The sequence below is a fragment of the Halichoeres trimaculatus genome, unplaced genomic scaffold, assembly GCF_033239565.1.
Source record: "Halichoeres trimaculatus isolate MK-OKI-2021-1 unplaced genomic scaffold, fHalTri1.1 fHalTri1_scaffold_6, whole genome shotgun sequence".
NCBI classification, from domain to species: domain Eukaryota; kingdom Metazoa; phylum Chordata; class Actinopteri; order Labriformes; family Labridae; genus Halichoeres; species Halichoeres trimaculatus.
The window spans coordinates 17,036-38,026 of record NW_027437184.1 but is presented as its reverse complement, the minus strand read 5'-3'; the positions used below and the strand labels follow the sequence as shown (position 1 = coordinate 38,026).

General features: G+C 43.5%; 1 protein-coding gene across 1 annotated transcript in view; it reads right to left on the bottom strand.

Annotated features, from left to right (window-relative positions):
- Window positions 1-20,991, bottom strand: part of LOC141791699 (complement C3-like) — a 57,974-nt gene that overhangs the window by 23,444 nt on the left and 13,539 nt on the right. Inside the window, exons 18-41 of the mRNA XM_074672335.1 lie at window positions 18,988-19,185; window positions 18,483-18,597; window positions 18,299-18,387; window positions 17,245-17,384; window positions 15,354-15,569; window positions 14,618-14,672; window positions 14,446-14,535; window positions 12,648-12,854; window positions 12,471-12,546; window positions 12,217-12,376; window positions 12,027-12,122; window positions 9,152-9,296; window positions 8,819-8,904; window positions 8,038-8,124; window positions 7,808-7,957; window positions 7,525-7,587; window positions 6,431-6,512; window positions 6,254-6,302; window positions 4,379-4,469; window positions 4,208-4,297; window positions 3,066-3,168; window positions 2,265-2,357; window positions 1,596-1,688; window positions 1-54 (exon numbers count right to left, since the gene is read on the bottom strand). The exon at window positions 1-54 is cut by the window's left edge and continues 74 nt beyond it. Of these exons, the coding sequence (XP_074528436.1) occupies window positions 1-54; window positions 1,596-1,688; window positions 2,265-2,357; window positions 3,066-3,168; window positions 4,208-4,297; window positions 4,379-4,469; window positions 6,254-6,302; window positions 6,431-6,512; window positions 7,525-7,587; window positions 7,808-7,957; window positions 8,038-8,124; window positions 8,819-8,904; window positions 9,152-9,296; window positions 12,027-12,122; window positions 12,217-12,376; window positions 12,471-12,546; window positions 12,648-12,854; window positions 14,446-14,535; window positions 14,618-14,672; window positions 15,354-15,569; window positions 17,245-17,384; window positions 18,299-18,387; window positions 18,483-18,597; window positions 18,988-19,185 (2,628 nt within the window). The remainder of the gene's footprint in view (window positions 55-1,595; window positions 1,689-2,264; window positions 2,358-3,065; window positions 3,169-4,207; window positions 4,298-4,378; window positions 4,470-6,253; window positions 6,303-6,430; window positions 6,513-7,524; window positions 7,588-7,807; window positions 7,958-8,037; window positions 8,125-8,818; window positions 8,905-9,151; window positions 9,297-12,026; window positions 12,123-12,216; window positions 12,377-12,470; window positions 12,547-12,647; window positions 12,855-14,445; window positions 14,536-14,617; window positions 14,673-15,353; window positions 15,570-17,244; window positions 17,385-18,298; window positions 18,388-18,482; window positions 18,598-18,987; window positions 19,186-20,991) is intronic.

Genomic DNA, 20,991 nt, shown 5'->3' with positions numbered 1-20,991 from the left:
CCTCTGGGCGTAGTGTGTTACTGTTGGCAGCCTTGGTGACTTTGGTCCAGCTCTCTGCAGGTCACTCATCAGGTCTCACCAAGTAGTTCTGGGATTTCCTCTCACCGCTTTCATGATCGTTTTGACCCCATGGGATGAGGTCTTGCGTGGGGCCCCAGATAGAAGTGGTCTTTTATGTCGTCCATTGTCGTCCAGCTGCTCCCACAGTTGGTTTATTCACACCAACCTGCTGGTCTATTGCAGATTCACTCTTCCCCGCCTGGTGCGGATCTAAAGTTTGTTCCTGGTGTCCTTGGACAGCTCTTTGGTCTTGACCATGGTTGGGTTTGGACTCTGACTGTTAAGGCTGTGGATGGGTGTCTTTTATACAGAAAACCAGTTCAAACAGGTGCCATTAATACAGGTAACACGTGGAGGAAAGAGGAGCTTCTAAAGAAGTTGTTACAGGTCTGTGAGAGCCAGAAATTGTCTTTAATTGTGGCTGACCAAATACTTATTTTCCACCATCATTTATAAATAAATTCTTAAAAAATCCTACGATGTGATTTCCTGGATTATTTTCTCATTTCGTCTCTCATGGTTGAAGTGTACCTCTGATGAAAATTACAGACCTCTCACCTTTCTAAGCAGGACAACTTGCAAAATCAGTGGCTGACTAAACACTTTGTTGCCTGACTGTACATCACCAAGTGCAAAGCAAAGTGTTGGCTGCGTCGGTGTAAAGCGCGGTGTTTTGGACCCAGTGGAGACCTACTGTCTGGAGTGAAGAATCAGGCCTCTGTGTCTGCCAACCTGACGGAGGAGTCTGAGGGTGGTGGCTGTGAGGAGAACGGTGCTTGTTTGACTGTGCCAGGTGTTTGGTTTGGTGGAGGGGGGTTGATTGTCAGGGTGGGCTTGGCCCCTTAATGGAACCCTAACCCTAACCCTGAACTTAAAGGAGCTCTTAATGCTTCAGCTCACCAAACCCATTTGGACATTTTCATGCTCCTAACTTTGAGGACGGCCCCTTCCTGTTCGCACATGGCTGCAACCAGTGATCAGAACAAGGTCCATAGAGACACAGACGGGCCAGTGTGGGGTGGAGAAACCCGACTGGATGGAAAACCTGTGAAGACTGCGGGCCAGGCTGCCTCGTCTGACATCAGAGCCTGACGTCATGAACACGCTGCGTGGAAGAACTGTCAACAACTCCCACAAACCGTCCCTGGACCTGTGAAAAGTCTTTCCAGGTCAGAGGTCACATTAAAGGCCGAAGACGTTCTGCGTATACGTTCTGATTTCCCTTGGTCTCATTTGTCACATAACAAAAACCTCATAGCATCATAGCAGGGCTGTGCAGGCAGTGGGGCCTCGGCTTCAGAACAGATCATTAGTTTTGCTTTGACTCAGAGGAAAAGTTTCAGCTGCTCTGTGTGAGACGACAAACTAATACTCTAATATCATCCGCCTGATGGAGAATCTTCATCACAACATTTCACAAACGTGCTGAACAAGTTTTCATTTCTGCTAAGGAGGCAGTAATGCAGGAATGTATTCAGTCAACGTCTAACGTAAAACAGACTTTTTTTTATCACCAAACAAAAAAACTCACTTACCAAAATCTATTTTGCTGTTTTTTGTGCTCTCACAAATTTTTTGGGTTCTCTGGTTATTTTGGATGTTCTCGTTGTTCTGCATGCTGCATTTCTCTGTAAACGTAGAGCAGACAGAAAGTCAACAGAAGCAGTGACTCTGGTTCATAAGCTTAGGACGACAGACGTGTTGTTTCCTGTGTTTCACACACATTTTCATTAAAACTTGATGTGCTGCACTCTGGCACGCCCCTTCGCTCTTTCGTCAAATGCTGCATTTTGAAACGTGTATAAATGAACTTAAATACCCCCTGAACAGTTTTTATTACACTGGGTAAAAATGTTTTCATCTGTATGTGGAATAAACCGACTCCTGGGATTTAAACAGAAAAAATGAAATAATCTGGAGGCTGGCTAAGTCTTTCCAACTGTTCTCCAAATCACTGAGCCACAGATATTTCCAAGCCGACCTACTGCGAACAACAGGTCTGGGAACAACAGGTCTGGGAACAACAGGTCTGGGAACAACAGGTCTGTGAACAACAGGTCTGGGAACAACAGGTCTGGACGACATGGATTCATTTCAACACCTGGTTCATGTTCAACAAACTTTCTTCAAACATCAGCGACACAAGCTACGCTGTCTGACACGAGGCCAAAGAGCTGAACAGCTGACAGGGTTTTTCTGTTCACCTTCAGCACATGAGCATAAATCCCCCTTGCAGAGCATCAGGAGCTCTCCACTCGTCCTCTGCGGATTGTAGAAGTGCACGCAGCCGACGTCCTCTGCAGCAGGAGAGAAAGACGTTAGTTAAGAAGCTGAAGACGTGCTTGAAGGAAGCTCTCCTCCAACATCAGGAGGTGAAATGACAAACAGCAGGAGGTGTTTACTCCTCCCCAAGCATCAGAATTAAGTACCGTATTTTCCGCACTACAAGGCACATCGGATTATAAGGCGCACTGTCGGCTTTTGAGAAAACTGAAGCCTTGTGGTGCGGAAAATAGGGTATTACACACAAGCGTGCGTCTGTCTCTCTCTCTCCCTTTCTGTGTGTGCGCGTGTGTGTGTCTGTGTTTGTGTGTGTGTGTGTGTGTGTCTGTGTGTGTGTGTGTGTGTGTGTATCTCTATCCCTATTCCCCCCCCTTTATTCTCTCTCCCACTCTCTCTCCTCTATCTGTCTCTCTCTAACCCCATCAGTCTCCTCAGATGTCTGTCTAACATGAGTCTGGTTCTGTCCGAGGTTTCTGCCTGTTAAAGGGAAGTTGTTCCTCTCCATTGTAACTTGCTAAATGCTGCAAAGTCCTGTACTCATGGTGGATTAAGATAAGATCAGACTTCTTGTCTTGTCTTGATGTTGGGTTTCTGCTAAAAAAAATTTATTAACATTTACGGGTCTAGACCTGTAAATGTTTTTGTAAAGTGTCTTGAAATAACATTTGTTATGATTTGGCGCTATATAAATAAAGATTGATTGATTGATTGGTTGGACTCACTTTCATAGTACTGATACACAGACACAGCAGCTGGCTGTAACAGACCCACTTTCATCCTCTGATGGATGTTGAAGGAGATCTCTTCAGGGTGCGTGTTCGAAACCTGAGACAAGAACAAAGTCCATCACAAGAAAAAATCTGTGTGTGTGTAAGTGTGTGTGTGTGTGCGTTGTCTGTGTTTAATGGATTTCTCACTTCCTGTGTGGTCAGTCAGCTGAGACAGCTCGCGTTTTGATTGGCTAGTGACAATATACGCTTTACCTGCTCGGCTCCTCTCACAGCGCCCCACACTGCAGGATTTATATAAGTGTTAGGGTTAGGGGTAATAATAAATATGTTCATTATCTACGATCTCTCAACAGGAGGCCTCTGAGCGGCTCCAACTGAACAAAATCACTCTGAACACCCCACACCTCAGGGAAATCACACACCATGCCGTTTACAAACATCAGTCAGTCGGGCCTTTGCTGGCTTTGGTCGTCAGGGTGAGATCAGGGCAATACTCAGCCCCATGTCCTGTGGTGTGCATCAGCCTTTACATGAGTCTGGTTCTGTCCGAGGTTTCTGCCTGTTAAAGGGAAGTTGTTCCTCTCTGTTGTAACTTGCTAAATGCTGTGGAGCTCTGTCCTCATGGTGGGTTAAGATAAGGTCAGACCTCTTATCTTGTCTTCATGTTGGGTTTCTGTTTATATGATCACGTGTTTTTAATGTGAACAGGTCCAGATCTGCTCATGTTATTGAGAAAATGTCTTGAGATAATTTTTGTGGTGATTATACGCTGTAGTATGTAGATTAAATAGATTTGAGTTTAGAAACCCCACCAACGCCTACCAGGACTTTTGAGGACAGGGTCCTTTCCTGCTGCAGCCAGCTACTGCCTGCCTGGTTGTGTCACATGACCGAGCCTGGAGAACTACAACTTCCTGCTACGGCTGCTGGGCCAAGTGTAGCATTCACAGCCAGGGTCAGGGTTATGTGAGGACTCCCTCTGCTTCCTGGGCTGGTCTGAGACCTTTCCCGTCCAGATGGCCCAAGTCTTTGGGAACCATCCAATGCTCGTGTCGTGGTGTGTATTTCTACTTACGAGTGGCTAATTGGAGTTTACCCAATGAGCAGAGGGAACTGGGGACACAGAAACCTACCTTGTCCAGGTAAATGATGATGTTGCTTTTCTCTGAGAATGGACTGTTCCTCTCATACTTTTGAATCGTGCGGGCATGTCCTTGAGACATCTACAACAAACAAACGGGAACGGTTAAAGAGCAATCAGCTCCTCTCTTTGTTTCTGCATTCTAATGTCAAGAAGTATTTACTTTGTCCAAGTCCTTTGAGCTGGCTTCGAAGCCCGTTGGCAAACCCACGTCAACGATTGCCATGGTTGATTTGTGATCAGGGTCCTTAAACCTGTCCCCAGGACAGACAGAATCATCAAAACAAAGACAAGAGCTCTCAAGACAAAACTGAGACACGTAGAGACACGTAGAGACATGTAGAGACACGTAGACACGTAGAGACAGGTAGAGACACGTAGAGATACGTATAGACACATAGAGACACATAGAGACATGTAGAGACACGTAGAGACACGTAGAGACACGTAGACACGTAGAGACACATAGAGACATGTAGAGACACGTAGAGATACGTATAGACACATAGAGACACATAGAGACATGTAGAGACATGTAGAGACACTTAGAGATACGTACAGACACAAAGAGACACGTAGAGACATGTAGAGACATGTAGAGACATGTAGAGACACGTAGAGATACGTAGAGACACAAAGAGACACGTAGAGACATGTAGAGACATGTAGAGACACGTAGAGATACGTAGAGACACAAAGAGACACGTAGAGACATGGATAGACACAAAGAGACATGTAGAGACACGTAGAGACACATAGAGAAACCTAAAGACATGTGGAGATATGTAGTGACACACAGAAACACGTTACATGCAGGGACATGAAGAGACATGTGGAGACACATAAAGACACCTAGAGACATGAAGAGACACACAGAGACACAATGTTACATGAAGGGACACATAGAGACATGTAGAAACATGTTGTTACATGCAGGGACACGTAGAGACATGCAGGGACACGTGGAGACATGTAGAGACATGTTGTTACATGTAGGGACATGTGGAGACATGCAGGGACATGCAGGTACACATAGAGACATGTGGAGACACGTTACATGCAGGGACAGGTAGAGACATGTGGAGACATGCAGGGACATGCAGGGACACATACAGACATAAAGGGACACATAGAGACATGCAGGGACACATAGAGACATGTGGAGTGTGCAGGGACATGCAGGGACACATAGGAACATGCAGGGACACATAGGGACATGCAGGGACACATAGAGACATGTGGAGACATGCAGGGACATGCAGGGACACATAGAGACATGTGGAGTGTGCAGGGACATGCAGGGACACATAGGGACATGCAGGGACACATAGGGACATGCAGGGACACATAGAGACATGCAGGGACTCATAGAGACATGTGGAGACACGTTTCATGCAGGGACAGGTAGAGACATGTGGAGACATGCAGGGACATACAGGGACACATAGAGACATGCAGGGACACATAGAGACATGTGGAGTGTGCAGGGACATGCAGGGACACATAGGAACATGCAGGGACACATAGGGACATGCAGGGACACATAGAGACATGTGGAGACACATAGAGACATGTGGAGACATGCAGGGACATGCAGGGACACATAGAGACATGTGGAGTGTGCAGGGACATGCAGGGACACATAGGAACATGCAGTGACACATAGGGACATGCAGGGACTCATAGAGACATGCAGGGACACATAGAGACATGCAGGGACACATAGAGACATGCAGGGACACATAGAGACATGCAGGGACACATAGAGACATGTGGAGTGTGCAGGGACATGCAGGGACACATAGAGACATGCAGGGACTCATAGAGACATGTGGAGACACGTTACATGCAGGGACTCATAGAGACATGCAGGGACTCATAGAGACATGCAGGGACACATAGGAACATGCAGTGACACATAGGGACATGCAGGGACTCATAGAGACATGCAGGGACACATAGGGACATGCAGGGACTCATAGAGACATGTGGAGACACGTTACATGCAGGGACAGGTAGAGACACAGAAAGCACTCACATGACCTGGATCGTTAACTTGTAGACCTTCTCTTCTTCGTCGGCCTTCACTGTGGAGACAAACCATCCAGTGAGCTCTGGGTTAAAGCTGGCTCTGTGCGTTCATGATGGAAATATTTGTTGGAAACATCACGGAGATTAAAAAAATGGCGTCAGATCACAGAGAACAACACGCTACCTGGTGTCACCTGCACTGACAAATTGAACTTCTGACAGTTACTCTCCCTGACGCTGGGCAGAGCGTAGTACATGGACACCATCTGAGGAACAAACACAAACCACATGTTTGAGGCCGGTGGAGACTTCAGCTGTTTTTAACCAAAGACTGTATAAAACATGGACGTTGTTTCGCCGACGTCACCCGTCTGTTTCTGAAACGCAAAATGAAGCATATCGTCTATAGCGGCCATATTGGAACGGCCGAGTTAGAAAAACATTCCCCCCCGTACAGTGGGAGCTGGTAGTAAAATTATCGACTCAGACAGGAGACGTTTTTTGAACCAGGCTGTAAATAGGTTAATGTCTGCTTTGAAAACAGCTTTTTTTGGCTTGGTGTGTTTGTGACTTCTTGTACTTCCAGAGCCAGCCTCAAGAGGGCGCTGGAGGAACAGCAGATTTTAGCACTACAGCATCGTCTCATAATCTCAGACGGAGGTTGGTGCTTGTTTTTAACAGGGGCAGAAATTGAGGAGCAGGTGTATTGCCCGCTTTGTTAGGGTTTATACGTCTCCTGGTACCCCTTTGGTGACATCACATGGTGTAAAAGCTAAAAAAAAAAAATAGAAACCCTGTTTTACCTTTTGTCACATTTTGTCTGTGATGTTACATTTTGCTTTTTATTTTAGTGTATCAGGATTTTATGTCTGTTTTTATTTTGTAGTCACTCTCCTTTTTTCTCAGGCATCTTCACTTCCTGTCCCAATGTTCCTCCACTGATGTGATTGTGAGTCAACATGGTTTCCACCTGTGCCCTGAAACTTCTTGTGAAAATCTGTCTCTCTTTGTCTTGTGCCAGATCGTGGTGTCTCTGTCCCAGTCTCCCACGATCCATGTGTTTTCAGAGTCCGTACTTTATACAAACTGTTTTGAGAAATGCAATTATTGTTTTGTAAATGGTGAGGATGATTCGAGAAATGTCCCAAAATATCTGAAAAAACTGTGAAGGCCTCTCTTAAGAAACAATAAGTGGCTGATAACAATACCTTAACAATATGTGTCACAAAAAGGAACACAAACCACAAATAAACCATAACAGGGGTTTTGTAAACTTACTGTCACTGTTGCTTCACCAGCACCTTCAGCAACAATTGTTACGTCTTGGTTGATGTTGTTGAACTGTTGAGATATGAGGCAAACATGCAAACCATACAAATGAACCAAGAAAAAAACAGTCACAAAATACGACATGAGCTTTAAATCTCATTACCCATGTCGGTACAGCAGAGTTATTTTTCTTCTCAGGAGTCCCTGAGTCAGTATGTACGGTGTATGTCATGGTCTACCAGTTAGAAATTACTCAATGCTTAATGTATATATTTTCTGAATGTCTTCTTACTTCAGAGGTTCTGGTGGAAAACTGGCTGCCCTTGTTGAATTTTAACTTCAAAGATTTACCAGGCAGCGTCATGTCAATGTTTAGATCATACTCTGGTTCCTCAGCGTTGGCCCAGTACTCAGCCACAGCTTGGTACACCATTATGGTAGCCTGGAGAAAAGTGGAGGTGGACCCAGTTCATACAGAGTGAATAAAAAAGATGAGATGAGAGAAAGGTGTGTAGAAGTTACCTGAGTGGATCCGTATGATCCATGGTAGCTGTCCACCCTGTTCTGCTGTGAGAACCACCGGACAACAGGTTTGGCTCTTTCCAACTCCTTCATTCAGAGGAGGAAAGTAAAAAGAGGTTTGGAAAACAGCAGATATTGGTATAGTTACCACACACACCCCCAGAAACACTGCACACAGAAACAACATGATTTCACAAAACCCCCAAACTACCAGGGTGAAAATCCTTCCCCCCTCAGGAAGTGACCTTTTTCACTGAGCCAAAGACAAACCTCTGCTGGGCTTTGATCATGAGCTTTGACTCTGTAACACTCACAGCTTCTCATCAAATCAGTCCAAACTGATGGTCGTCCAGCACTGAACACACAGAGTCAAACGCTCAGACTTTGGTCTATCTCTGGAGCTGAAAGATTCAGGATCATCAGAAACTAAAGAAACCTGTCAAACCAAAAACAGAGACCCAGACAATCGCCATATCAAAACTCTGTGACATCATCCTCCATGCCGGGCTCGCCCCCAGTGTCTGCGACCAAAGACAAAAGTGGTGACAAACTCCAAACAAGAAATCTGTTTTAACACCAGTCTGGAAAAAATCCTCTGAATGATCAACAACCAGCAGCTCGTTCACTGCCTCACAGAAAAAAATGTCCTGAGATAATCCCAGACTGGATTTTTACCAAGTTACTGCACAAAAGAGCAGGTCTTTACCCTCAGCAGCCTGACCCTAAACCCTAAACCCTAAACCCCTAACCCCAACCAGATATTTCAGCGGGACGTACTCACCCTCGCCCTGACCAGAGCAAGAAGACCGTAAGCTGTACCCTCAAGTGTGTATTCATTAGAGCCAGGTACACGCCAGTGGGATGAACCTAAAGGACACACACACACACACACACACACACACACACACACACACACACACACACACACACACACACACACACACACACACACACACACACACACACACACACACACACACACACACACACTCTTACTTTACTGAGATTGTAGCATCCTCCTATAGCTGAAATGGACTGACCCCCCAGGTTTGTGTTTGTTCGACATGCGGACGTGTTTTGTTGCTCATGGTGCTGAGACATGTTGTCAGCTTACCGGACATAAAGTTGGTGAGAATCCTCAGGTTCAGCTTGTTTTCATTGGCCAGAGCGTACGAGGCTATGGCGACAGCGTAGGGGTAAGTGAGGCGTGGCAGACGTGTCTGGATGTAGTTCACTGCTTTATTTATGCTTCCAGTGACCTGGGCACAGGGAAAAGACAACCGGTGAGCACTGATACACATTTTCAGTCACTTAGGGGTCATTTACATGTTAACAGTTTTAGGATGAAATCTGAAATCTGATATTCTTTTGTTTCAGCGTCTCGTTTGCACAGAAACAGTGTTGAAAACATCCTCACGGGGGAATTGGCCACCGTTGGTGTGTAAACAGCAAACCCCTGACATTATGCTCCTCCTTGCTTGCACCTGTTAAACTGTCATGGTGGCAACTTAATAAAATAGAACAGAATAGAAAATAATAGAATAGAATAAAATAGAATAGAATAGAATAGAATAAAATAGTTGTTATTGTCCACTGAAGTGGAAAACTGATTTTGGCTCACCAGCACAGGAGACAGACAGCACTAAAATACAAACACCGTCAAACATGAAACACGTTAGACACAGGTTTAAAGAAGAGGTGCAACAAGAGCTGGTCAACATAGAGACAACGTGGTGTCAGAGCAGTTCGGGTCATTGTGTGGGTTGGTCACTCAGTGGATTCAGGATGGTGATGGCGTTTGGTACAACAGACCTTTGGCCAAAAGAGTTATGAAGACGTCAGAGGCTCAAACTGACAGGACTGACAGGGGATGGGTGCTGGTGCTGTCTGTCAGGAGTCTCTGAGCTTTCCTCCTTGTCCTGATAGTGTCAGCGCGGGCCAGAGGTTTCTGGGGCTTTACATTGCCATGTGCAAATCAGACAATAAAAACATTAACGATGGTGGATACTGTGTTGTGCCTGTGCTGCTTTATCTACTGAATTTACTGAATCTACTGAATCTACTGAATCTATTAAATCTACTGACTATACGTGACAGACCCAAAACAATTCACCAGCACATAGCTGGATGATCTGATTGGCTGTCTGTCCATTAACCAGGACAAAGATGTAAGAGTTTGTAGGTGCCCAAGAAGAATATCTTGTTATTTTGAAGTTGAAGAAAATATCTGATCTAATCTGTAACAGTGGATATAAAAAAAGTGACACAGCCCTGTTGTAATGCAAGAATTTTGTTATGTTAAAAAAACTAGACCAGGATAAATAACTTCAGAACTGTTCCCAGATTTACTATCACCTTTAACCTGAACAACTCAACTATCAAACAAACTAAAACTAAAACCATGGACTGCTCACTCACTGTTTTTACAAAAGGAATACCGTAAAATACCAAATAGTAGCCGGGGCGTTTATTTGTTTCAATCACTGAGCAGAGCGGGCGTTTATTTGTTTCAATCACTGAGCAGACCGGGCGTTTATTTGTTTCAATCACTGAGCAGACCGGGCGTTTATTTGTTTCAATCACTGAGCAGACCGGGCGTTTATTTGTTTCAATCACTGAGCAGACCAGGCGTTTATTTGGAACAGGTGTTTATTTCTTTCCCAGAAAATAACATTCAGCGGAAGAGGTAACGTCGTCTTCTTTGACTCTTCAAAGCCTCCTCATCTTTACGTTGTTATTGCATAATTCATCCTGGCAGACTACCTGTGTTTGTTTATATCTGGCACGCCGCGCGTGGACTGATACACTAAGCGGCGAGTACCTCGTAGCCAGCTTTGGCTCTGCAGTGGAGGTAGCACCGTTTTACGACACTATGAGAACTAGAGCCTTATTTAGCGGTGTTTTTGTGTGAAAGTAACGCGCTGAAAATTCTCTAAATAAAGCGTGAATGCAGACCCATATCAGATTTTTTCAGTGGGAGTCCGTTTATTTGTGTTTTGGGTCAAGTAAAATATGGCCCCGTCTGAGTCTGCACTCAGACGGGGCAGACGGCAGACGAGCAGACGAGCAGACGAGCAGGGAGGGGGTGTTTGGTGCGAGCGCTCTGGGCTTCTGCTGCACAAAAAACACTGCTGTAGGGTCATGTGTGTGCCAAACCGATTACGTCGATCCGAACGGATCACAGATCAATCATGATCCGTTGCACCACTACTAATAAGGTACAGTCTGATTATGTTTGTTTTACAAAAATCAGTTTTCAAGAGTCAACTGTCGGTTGAGAGCTCAGCGTTTGCCTGTGTTCTGTAACTACGACCTGCAGCTCGTAGGCTGCACCGAGTAACTTACCATACCCCCAGCGTTTATTTGGTATTTTACGGTAAAGACAAAAGTGTAGAGTAGAGATGGGCAGAGCAGAGTACAGTGTAGTGTAGTAGAGCAGAGTAGAGTAAAGTAAAGTAAAGTAGAGTAGAGTAGGGTAGAGTAGAGTAGAGCGGAGTTGAGTAGAATAGGGTAGGGTAGAGTAGAGTAATGAAGAGAAGAGTATAGTAGAGTAGAGTAGAGTAGAGTAGAGTAGAGTAGAGCAGAGCAGATCAGATTAGAGTAGAGTAGAGCACAGTAGAGCACAGTAGAGTAGAGTAGAGTAGAGTAGAATAGAGTAGAGTAGAGTAGTGTAGAGCAGAGTAGATTAGAGTAGAGTAGAGCACAGTAGAGCAGAGTAGAGTAGAGTAGAATAGAGTAGAGTAGAGTAGAGTAGAGTAGAGTAGAGTAGAGTAGAGTAGAGTAGAGTAGAGTAGAATAGAGTAGAGTAGAGTAGTGTAGAGCAGAGTAGATTAGAGTAGAGTAGAGCACAGTAGAGCAGAGTAGAGTAGAGTAGAATAGAGTAGAGTAGAGTAGAGTAGAGTAGAGTAGAGTAGAGTAGAGTAGAGTAGAGTAGAGTAGAATAGAGTAGAGTAGAGTAGTGTAGACTTGTGTTCAGTTTAGGTACTCACATCGATCATCCCATCACAGATTGTGCGTGACTCCTGCATGGCGATCAGACAGAAAGCCGTCATGGAGACGTCTGAATTGGTGCTGAGCACACCACCCTACACATGCACAGGGAAGAGAAAAAAGTCAGTTTTTGTTTTGTTTGCCTCTTTGTCTGATTTTTATTTTATTTTTTAAAGGGAGTGAACATACACGCATTGCGTCACTGTACACATATCCAGTTTCTACAAACATGCCGTCTGGCTGCTGAGCTTTGAGAACGAGAAACCGGACAGCGCTACAGATAACGCTCCTGTCTATTTCCACCAGATTGCTGGCCATGGCAAACACCTTGACCACGTAGGCTGTCAACCTTAAAAAGCAGAGCAGAGGTGGCACGTGAGATCAGTTTGTGGTTCAATGAAAAACACATCACTGTGTCAGTTCATCGATGTTTGGTGCCTCACCAGGAACTTCCTTCACTTCCTTCAAACACTGAAAAAGCACCTTCACTGTTACGGTACTTCAGCTCGCTCTGGTATCCTGTTGGGTAACAGAGCACAGAACCATTGACCTGTCCTACAGTCAAAGATGCTCATGAGTCTAAAAAACATCTGGCGAGTGTTTTGACCATTTAAGCTTACCATGGCGTATGTGCATGAGGGCCTCATCACGTTTCCCCAAACCCACAGCTTCCCATTGGTTGGTTTTGTCCAAGTATACGGCTGCAATCAAAGGAAGGGTCATGGAGGCTGCATTCTGCTCACCACAGCCATAGGGCGCCCGGATCATACTTTCCATAGATTTCCCACTGATGGCGCTCTGTAGAAGGTTGCTCAACTGCTCTCTCCCTGGGTGGACACAAAGTTCCCCCGAAACTGTCAAAGTCACGCTCATTTGGTTCTGCACAGTGCAATACACAGCCTGAATGTATTCATACACCTAAAGTTACTTTTTAAGGCAAGGCAGGGCAAGTTGATTTATATTACACATTATAGCATCCTCTGCAATTCACAGTGCTTTACAGAGAATAAAAGAAAACAATTAAACTCAATTAAAAACAGATAAAGAACAAGCTATTATATAAGACACAACAACACAAAATAAAGTTTAAAAGAAAGAAAGAAGGTTAATACAGATTTAAAGATAAAAGTCACAGAGCACAGTTGAAGAGTTTGTGGTTTAAACATAATTTAAAATGTTTGTTAATGTTTTCTAATAAAAGGCAGCTGAAAAAAGGTGAGTCTTTAACCTGGATCTAAAGGAGCTGAGAGTTTCAGCACACCTGATGTTTTCTGGCAGTTTGTTCCAGATATTTGAAGCATAGAAGCTAAATGCTGCTCTTCCATGTTTGGTTGTGACTCAGGGGACTGAAAGCACCTGGCCAGATCCAGACCTGATCCAGAGGACCAAAGTGGTCTTGATGGTTCATAATGGATTAGACCATCACTGATATAGTTTGGCCCTGATCCATTCGGAGCTTCCAGCACTTAGAGCCAGTTGGTCTTCAACTGTGTGTGTGTGTGTGTGTGTGTGTGTGTGTGTGTGTGTGTGTGTGTGTGTGTGTGTGTGTGTGTGTGTGTGTGTGTGTGTGTCATCTGCAGAGACTACTTTGGCTAAAAGAGTGGTTCAGCTTCTGCCATAAGACTTTGGGCTTTTCTTGTTTATTTCATTAGTGATTGGTCTTGAGTTCGGCCCCTTTAACTTGTTAGTCATTCTGCTTAACTATAGGTTTCTTTGACCCTTCTAACCTTCGACCCTAAAGACATCATCCTCACTGTCAAACATGCTGGCATGAACCTGATGCTTTGGGGGTGTTGTTCGGCCAATGGACAGTCTGCCATGAAACTGGACATTTCACCAATGACCCTAAACACACGTTGGAAGTGGACAAAAACATGAACGCTGTAGGGCGGCCCCACCAGAGTCTGGACTTGGGTCTAACTGAGAATCTGTGAAGGAGCCAAAGATCAGGGTGATTGCAAGGAGACTCTGCAGCCTCAAAAAACTGGTGCTCATCACAAAACTTGAATGGGCCAAAACCCCAGTGGAGATGTAAAAAAGCTGATACAAGAAGTGCTTGATTGCTACTGTAGCTAATGAAGGCTTCTCTTGTGATCACTCTGGAGGCCATGGGTCATTTCAGACAGGACACTTTTTGCTTAAATGTAAAAAAAAAAACATCTGAGAATTATTATTTTTTTCCCCCCAAAGTTGGTATGCTGGTATCTTGTCTTGTTACCCCCCAGGAGCTGCAAGTGTCATTTCCAATCCAAATAAAATTTATTAATTGATAAAGCAAGCAAGCAAACAAACAAACAATCAAACAAAAAAGCTTTGGTCAGAATGTGTCAGGGGTATGAATAGTTTGAAGCTGTAGTTTACCCTTCTTTTTCAACACAAACTGAGATTAGATTTGAAGAGATGTACGTTTGGTCCCACCTGACACAGAGATGAGTGTGCTCTTATACGTGTTTGGGACCATGTCTTCTGTAGGAATCTCACTGTTGATGGTTATTTCTCGTCTACCACCTGAAAGAAGAGAAACATGCGGTGAGTTATAATGATTATTCATGATCTCTTTTGAAGTTATCAACATCAGTGGTAGGCTTACCTTCTGCTAGATGAAGTTTTATGGTTCTTGGTGTTTTCACCAGCACCCCGTCAGACTGAAAACAACAAATCACATCACATACTTGTGATTTAGTTTTGAAGTAATGTGTGTTTCACATTGTGTCAATAAACAAATCAAGAGAAAGAGGCTCAGGGTTTTAATCTTGAAGGTGCTTCCTACAGATAGTTACTGAGCTTGAAGATGTTATCTTGTGATTGGTTTGGAGCGGTTAAAGATCTGTCAAAATGTAAAACCTAACCTGGGAATAATGTTGCTGCAGCTTGAATGACTCAGTTTCAAAAGTGAACAGAACTTTATGTGCGAGTTTAGACCCTAAAAAATCTGTGAAACAAATCAATTTTTAATGCTTCAAATGTGTTGTGTCCAAAAAACAATGTCTGTAATTGTATAAAAAGTTAAAGTCTGTACAAACTGTGATGATCAAAGTTTAATTCTGCAGTGTTGCTCCAGTCTGTAAATGTCCCTCAGTCTGCACCTCATGCTCCTTTTATACCTGACTTTTTTTTTTCATTGTTATTTTTTACTGGTTGAAGTGAAATGAAAAAAAAGGAGAAGGGAAACGTAGAGAGTAAAAGTTAAAGCACTGTTTTGTCCTCTGACCTCACACCTTTTTGCCTTGGAAAACACATGGAAACATTTTTATCTTTTTTCAGACAAAATAAACTCATGCTTTAAAAAATGCTGAACCCACTAACCCTCCTTTTTCTGATCTTACCACCACCCGCAGCATCTTGGTCACTTCATCATTGAGTTCATAAGCGTTTTTGGCGATGGCTCTGACCACGATGGGGAACTGTCCGTCTCTCATGGGGATGAGGATGAAGAATACAGCTCGTGTACTTTGGTTAGCAACTCTGACCTCCTCACGGTATTTCCCCTGCTTCGAAGCCAAACTGCACAGGTTTTCTTGCTCTTTCATTTCCACACGCACCTTCAGGATAAAAATGGGGAAACAGAGACATCAGTAGTTAAGTTGAATCAATATAAATATACATTGATCAACACAGAAAAAATGGAGGAATGTTACCCGTGGCAATCAGCTCGGAGAGTAAAAGACTGACGATGCACTCAACAATCATGTTAGTGAACAACAGCACGGGCTGCGAGCCATGCCACAATAAAATAAACTCAAATCATTAAACTGAGTTTGAAAAGCATGATCTGAAACTGAATCCAGTTTGGATTTGGAAATAAAATTATTCCCTTTAAACTGTATAAAACCAAAAATGAAAAGTAGAATTTCATTTTAGCATGACACGACCAGTATGTCATCTAGGAGGAGTAATCGAGCACAGATCCACAGATTTACAGAAGTCCTTTTAATGTATGTAAATGAACTGAGAATGATTTTTGTATTTAAGGAATGCAGAGAGTTAAATTTTTAAGTAGCTTGAATTCAAGAAGTTTCAAAACATTTAATCAATGTCAGATCATGCTCTTTAAAGAAAGCATAATGTTTCAATTCAAGGGGCTGCACGGTGGCACAACGGTTAGCGCTGCAGCCTCGCAGCAAGGAGGTCACCGGGTCGATTCCCAGGTTGGCTGATGAGCCTTTCTTTGTGGAGTTTGCATGTTCTCCTGGGGTACTCCAGCTTCCTCCCATCCCAAAAAAATGCTCACCAGGTTAATTGGTCACTCTAAATTGTCTGTAGGTGTGAGTGTGTGAGTGAATGGTTGTCTGTCTCTGTGTCAGCCCTGTGATTGGCTGCCCGCCTCTCGCCCAATGACAGCTAGGATATGCTCCAGCCACCCGCAACCCTTAACAGGATAAGCGTTTAAGAAAATGGATGAATGGATTCAAATTCAGTTTTGCAAATCCAGGCTCATACAGCAGGGTCTTGTCAGGAAGTGCTGCGCTATTTGCTACAATGGCCAGTAGGTGTCAGTGATGTGCAAAAGCCACAACATGAACGCAAACGCCACAACAAAATGAAAGCACAGCCTCAAAGCAAGAGGAAAGAGGTCAGTTATCCCAACGGACACAGGAAGTTGTGAGAGTAAGTCAGTGATTTTCTTTTTTAACTTTAGCTATGATTAGCTTAGTTTAGCAGGGCCATCAGCCTGTGATTTCCTTCATAGAGCTAATCTTTCTTGTTTAATGTTTATGCAACATCCCATGACATGCCATGACATTAGCATTAGAGCTATATTTATTACTGCTGGAGTTAAAAAAGAAAACAGTGATTTAATTTCTTTCACATATTTTCTGTGTCCACTGAGACTCTGGTCCTTGTTCTTACTGTATTTCTGTTGTGTTGTGGCTTTTGCTTTCGTGCCGGGGTGCTTGTTGTTGCTTTTGCAAATTGGCTGATATCCAGCTGACACTTATCCAACATTCACGCCTTTTTAAGCAGGCTCAAATTGTTGATCTTGACCTTTGTGGGTTGTGAGGAGAGGAACTTCAGCTTTTGACGCCTCACAACCATTAAATCAGATCATGAAGCTGTGTGACTTTTTAAAATGAGAAAGAAAAAGAAAAGGAGCCCAGGTACAGGGGATAGCCCAGTAATAATTGAATCAAGATAAATCATTTCAGAACTTGTGCCTTGCATTATAACTGGCCTGTGTAGACTTTCTGGATCCACTGATTGGGCCCCTTGACTCACCTCAACAGGTATCGGGGAGTAGTTGTGTATAACAGCCTTGATTTCCAGTTGCTCTCCTCGGATTGCAGAATACGGCACTTTCAGATCGATGAAGAAATCCTTCTTGACAACGACCTCAAATGGATCAGCCACACAGATACCTTAGAGGAAGATAGATGAGTGTAACAATTAAAGAGCTTAAACATTTTGGGGAACGTTATTGAGATGGCGGTTGTTCTCATCTGCTAGGTTTATCTATTTTAGAAATGTGTGCAGCAGTGCCAGTCAGCCCTGATTGGTTCTGTGCTTGGAGACACAGGTCATTTATTGAACTTCTGTGTAAACTAGCGATGCCAGAACAAAAATAACTTTTTTAAGCTTATGTACGTATATGTCCATTAAAACAACCTTGCATTTGCAAGTGTAAACTTCAACAAAAAACAACACTTTTAACAACAATTGCTGTCTCCAAAAAAAAAGAAAAGAAAGATAAATAAAAAATCCAACCCCTTCAGCATCTTTAGCTGACGTGACCAGCTGCAAACATGGTGCAAAAACACTGGTCTCTGGAATCTCATCTCCAGTCAATCCAATGATGCGCCAGCTCAGGCCTAAACTTTTTTAGAAGAAAGGCTGAAACCTGCTGTGTCCATGGTGATAAAGAGCTTTGCTTTAGAGGAAATGACTGAGGACACTCTAACTGGAGAAAAATAAGTTGAAACCAAAGCATTCCTTGGGTAATTTTTGGACCCATCCAACATCTTTCACCTCACACCTCACCCAGAACCTTAACCTTAAGTTTTAATCCCAGTTCCTGACCTGGATGGTGCTCCAGGAAATCTGCGTGTGTGGTTGGACACCAACATCAGTTTCATCAACCTTTGCCAACTCTCATGTATTCCTGTAGGATGTCTGATGATCCATCCTTGTGTCAAAGTCAAATGAATAATCTGTCTCTTTGCTGGGGGGTGAGTGAACCTGACCTGTCTTTTTATTGTTGCAGTTTGGACGTGAATTGTTTCGGTGTTAGAAGTCTTCCTCGGGGCAGAAAAAGAACTTTAAAAAACTCTCTCACCATGAGTTCTTGACAGACTGATGCCTGTGAACTGCCAGGTTGTGATCGAGTCTGGCAAGGGGACGTATTTTGTGGCAGCTGTGGGTCCACTGAGACAAAGACAAAGTTTTTAAAAACATATAAGTTGTAAAGATAATTAAAAAAGAAATCAAAGCAGTGGCAGTCGTCTTTTGCATAAACTTACCAGTCAGGATTTGATGGACTGCAGGAGGGCAGATCCACAGTCACCCAGAACCAACTTTCTGGGAACTTGGAGCGAGATACAACTTCAATGGAGTCAATGTCATCATTGGTCTCACCTAGAGCGCGATTAAAGAGTTTATTCAGCTTCCTCTTCTGTTTGTTAGAGGTGAAAGATTACACATTAAAAAAAAAACTTAAAGTCAACTGATTTAGAAATTCATGTCCCCAAATTATGTATGTGGCCCCCCCCCAAAAAAAAAAAACAACAAAAAACAAAATAAACAGTATGATCATTAATTTAGGTTTTCCGTTACCATGGTAACTTTACAACAAACAAACAATTCTGTTCTGATCTGATCTTCTGTTCTGATGTTCTGTATTTTCAGAACAGCTCGCTTGAGGAGAGATTTTCAGAAAATATTTCACAGGAGTGGATTTTGTGTAATGTGTCCCCTTTAATTATATATTGACACAGGGGGCCCCAGGTTTTAATCCCAGTTCCTTACTTCGAGACATTTGGAGTTCATCATCTCTCTTCTCTGCCAGAAGTCTTTCCATCTCGTTGCAGCAGCGCAGGAAGGCTTCAACACAATCTTGACCCTTGGAAATGTACTCACTGCGCCTCTCGCAGCTGTACGACACAGGGGTGTCGCTCATACCATCCAGACAACATTCACGTGGCAGTTTCTCTTCATAGTTACTCACTAGGTGAAAGACAGAAAGTAGAAGCAGGGTGATGTGTTTCAAAACAAACGGATGTTACATAAAGAGAGATTTGTCCCAATAAATACAGAATTGTAAATAAAAATAAATGGAAAAAAAAAACAAGGGGGGGTGATAGGAACTAAAGCTGCGTTTCCACCAAGCAGTACGGGTCGGTTCAGTACGGTTTGGGACGGTTTGGGACAGTAAAGTCTCATCCCGTTTGCGTTTCCACAGCAAACTGTGCCCTCTCGTGGTGGGCGGCGTGTAAGCCGCATGCCGGAAGCCACAGCTGGTAAACAATAGCGCGATGCCGTAGCAGCTTACCCCGCGATTAAATCCAACAAAGAAGAAAACGCGACACAGTAAACAAAGAGCACAGATGGAAGACATGCAGCATTTCGTCCTCTCTGTGATTTTCATGTAACTCTCTGTTACAAAGAACAATCAAGCTTCGTTTCAGAGAAGTCTGTGAGCCGCCAGGAGAAATGCAGCCGCTGTCGGGGTGAGTGACGATTCTTTTGACCAATCAATCGTCTGCAGTGTGTTGCTCCACCTCCCGAGAGCGGATCGGTTCAGTCTGGCACCCATACGAAAGGGTCCCAAAAAAGTGGGACGGCTCGTCTCGGTCTTTAGGGATCCGTCCCGGGATGAGTCAGTGGAAACGCCGCTAAAAGCGCACAGTACTGAGACGAACCGACCCGGACTGCTCGGTGGAAACGCGGCTTTAGATTAAAACGTCACCCCAAACAAAACAGAAGGGGCTATGTGCAGAAAAAATACAGAATTTAAAAGTTTGCTGATTAGCTAGTGCCTAAATTTAACTGAAAACAGTGCCATATCAAATAAAATTAACTCATTTTAATTTAGTGCCGATTAAAGGTTTCAAAGTATTGGGACAGGAGCACATTCCTGGCACTTTCTTTTTAACCATGCTCTGTTATTTAGAAAGGGACTTTTTTGTACTTGTTTTGCCAGATGTTAGATTTCACAGTTTAGTCTCCTTTTTTTACGTACAATGACAGACCACTGTTTTCAAGGGACGAACTGCAGCACCAGCCCATTTGGCCTGACTTGCTCAGTAGACATTTATATTTATCTCAGCTGGCAGTCTGATGCTGTGAGACGTGTCTGTAATGTGTAATGTTAGTGAATCCTGGTCATGTCCTCTCAGTCATCGACCAATCAGAGCTAACGTAACCTCACTCTTCATTTTATTGATAGACTCTCAAGTTTGAACAGACCACTGCAGAATAACTGCTGACTGTGGGTTGGAGGCTACATTAGCACTAACAGCTTAGCCTCTGTGTTATAGAGTGATACAGGCCAAGCCAAAGGCTAATTAGCCTTTAGCCTGTGCTCTATCTCTCTCCTGTTTCTCTTTCTTCTGCTCTTCTGTCCTTTTTCTGTCTGACAGTTAAGCTCCAGTGTCCACCATCACTACAACATTAATCACAGGAATCATTTTCAGCAGAGAAAAACACAGATCTCTGGCTTGTCTTGATGTTGGGTTTCTGCTAATAAAATTTTATCAACATTTATGGGTCTAGACCTGTAAATGTTTTTGTAAAGTGTCTTGAAATAACATTTGTTATGATTTGGCGCTATATAAATAAAGATTGATTGATTGATTGATTGATTGATTGATTGATTGATTGATTGATTGGTTGACCTCTTCTCTCTGCTAAACTTTGTCAGCAGGCATGGTGGTGTCATAGAGACCTAGACGTGCTGTAAATCAATCTGGTCATGGTCAACTCGAACTGAAAGCTGAGATGTATTATATATATATATATCCGCAGTGAATA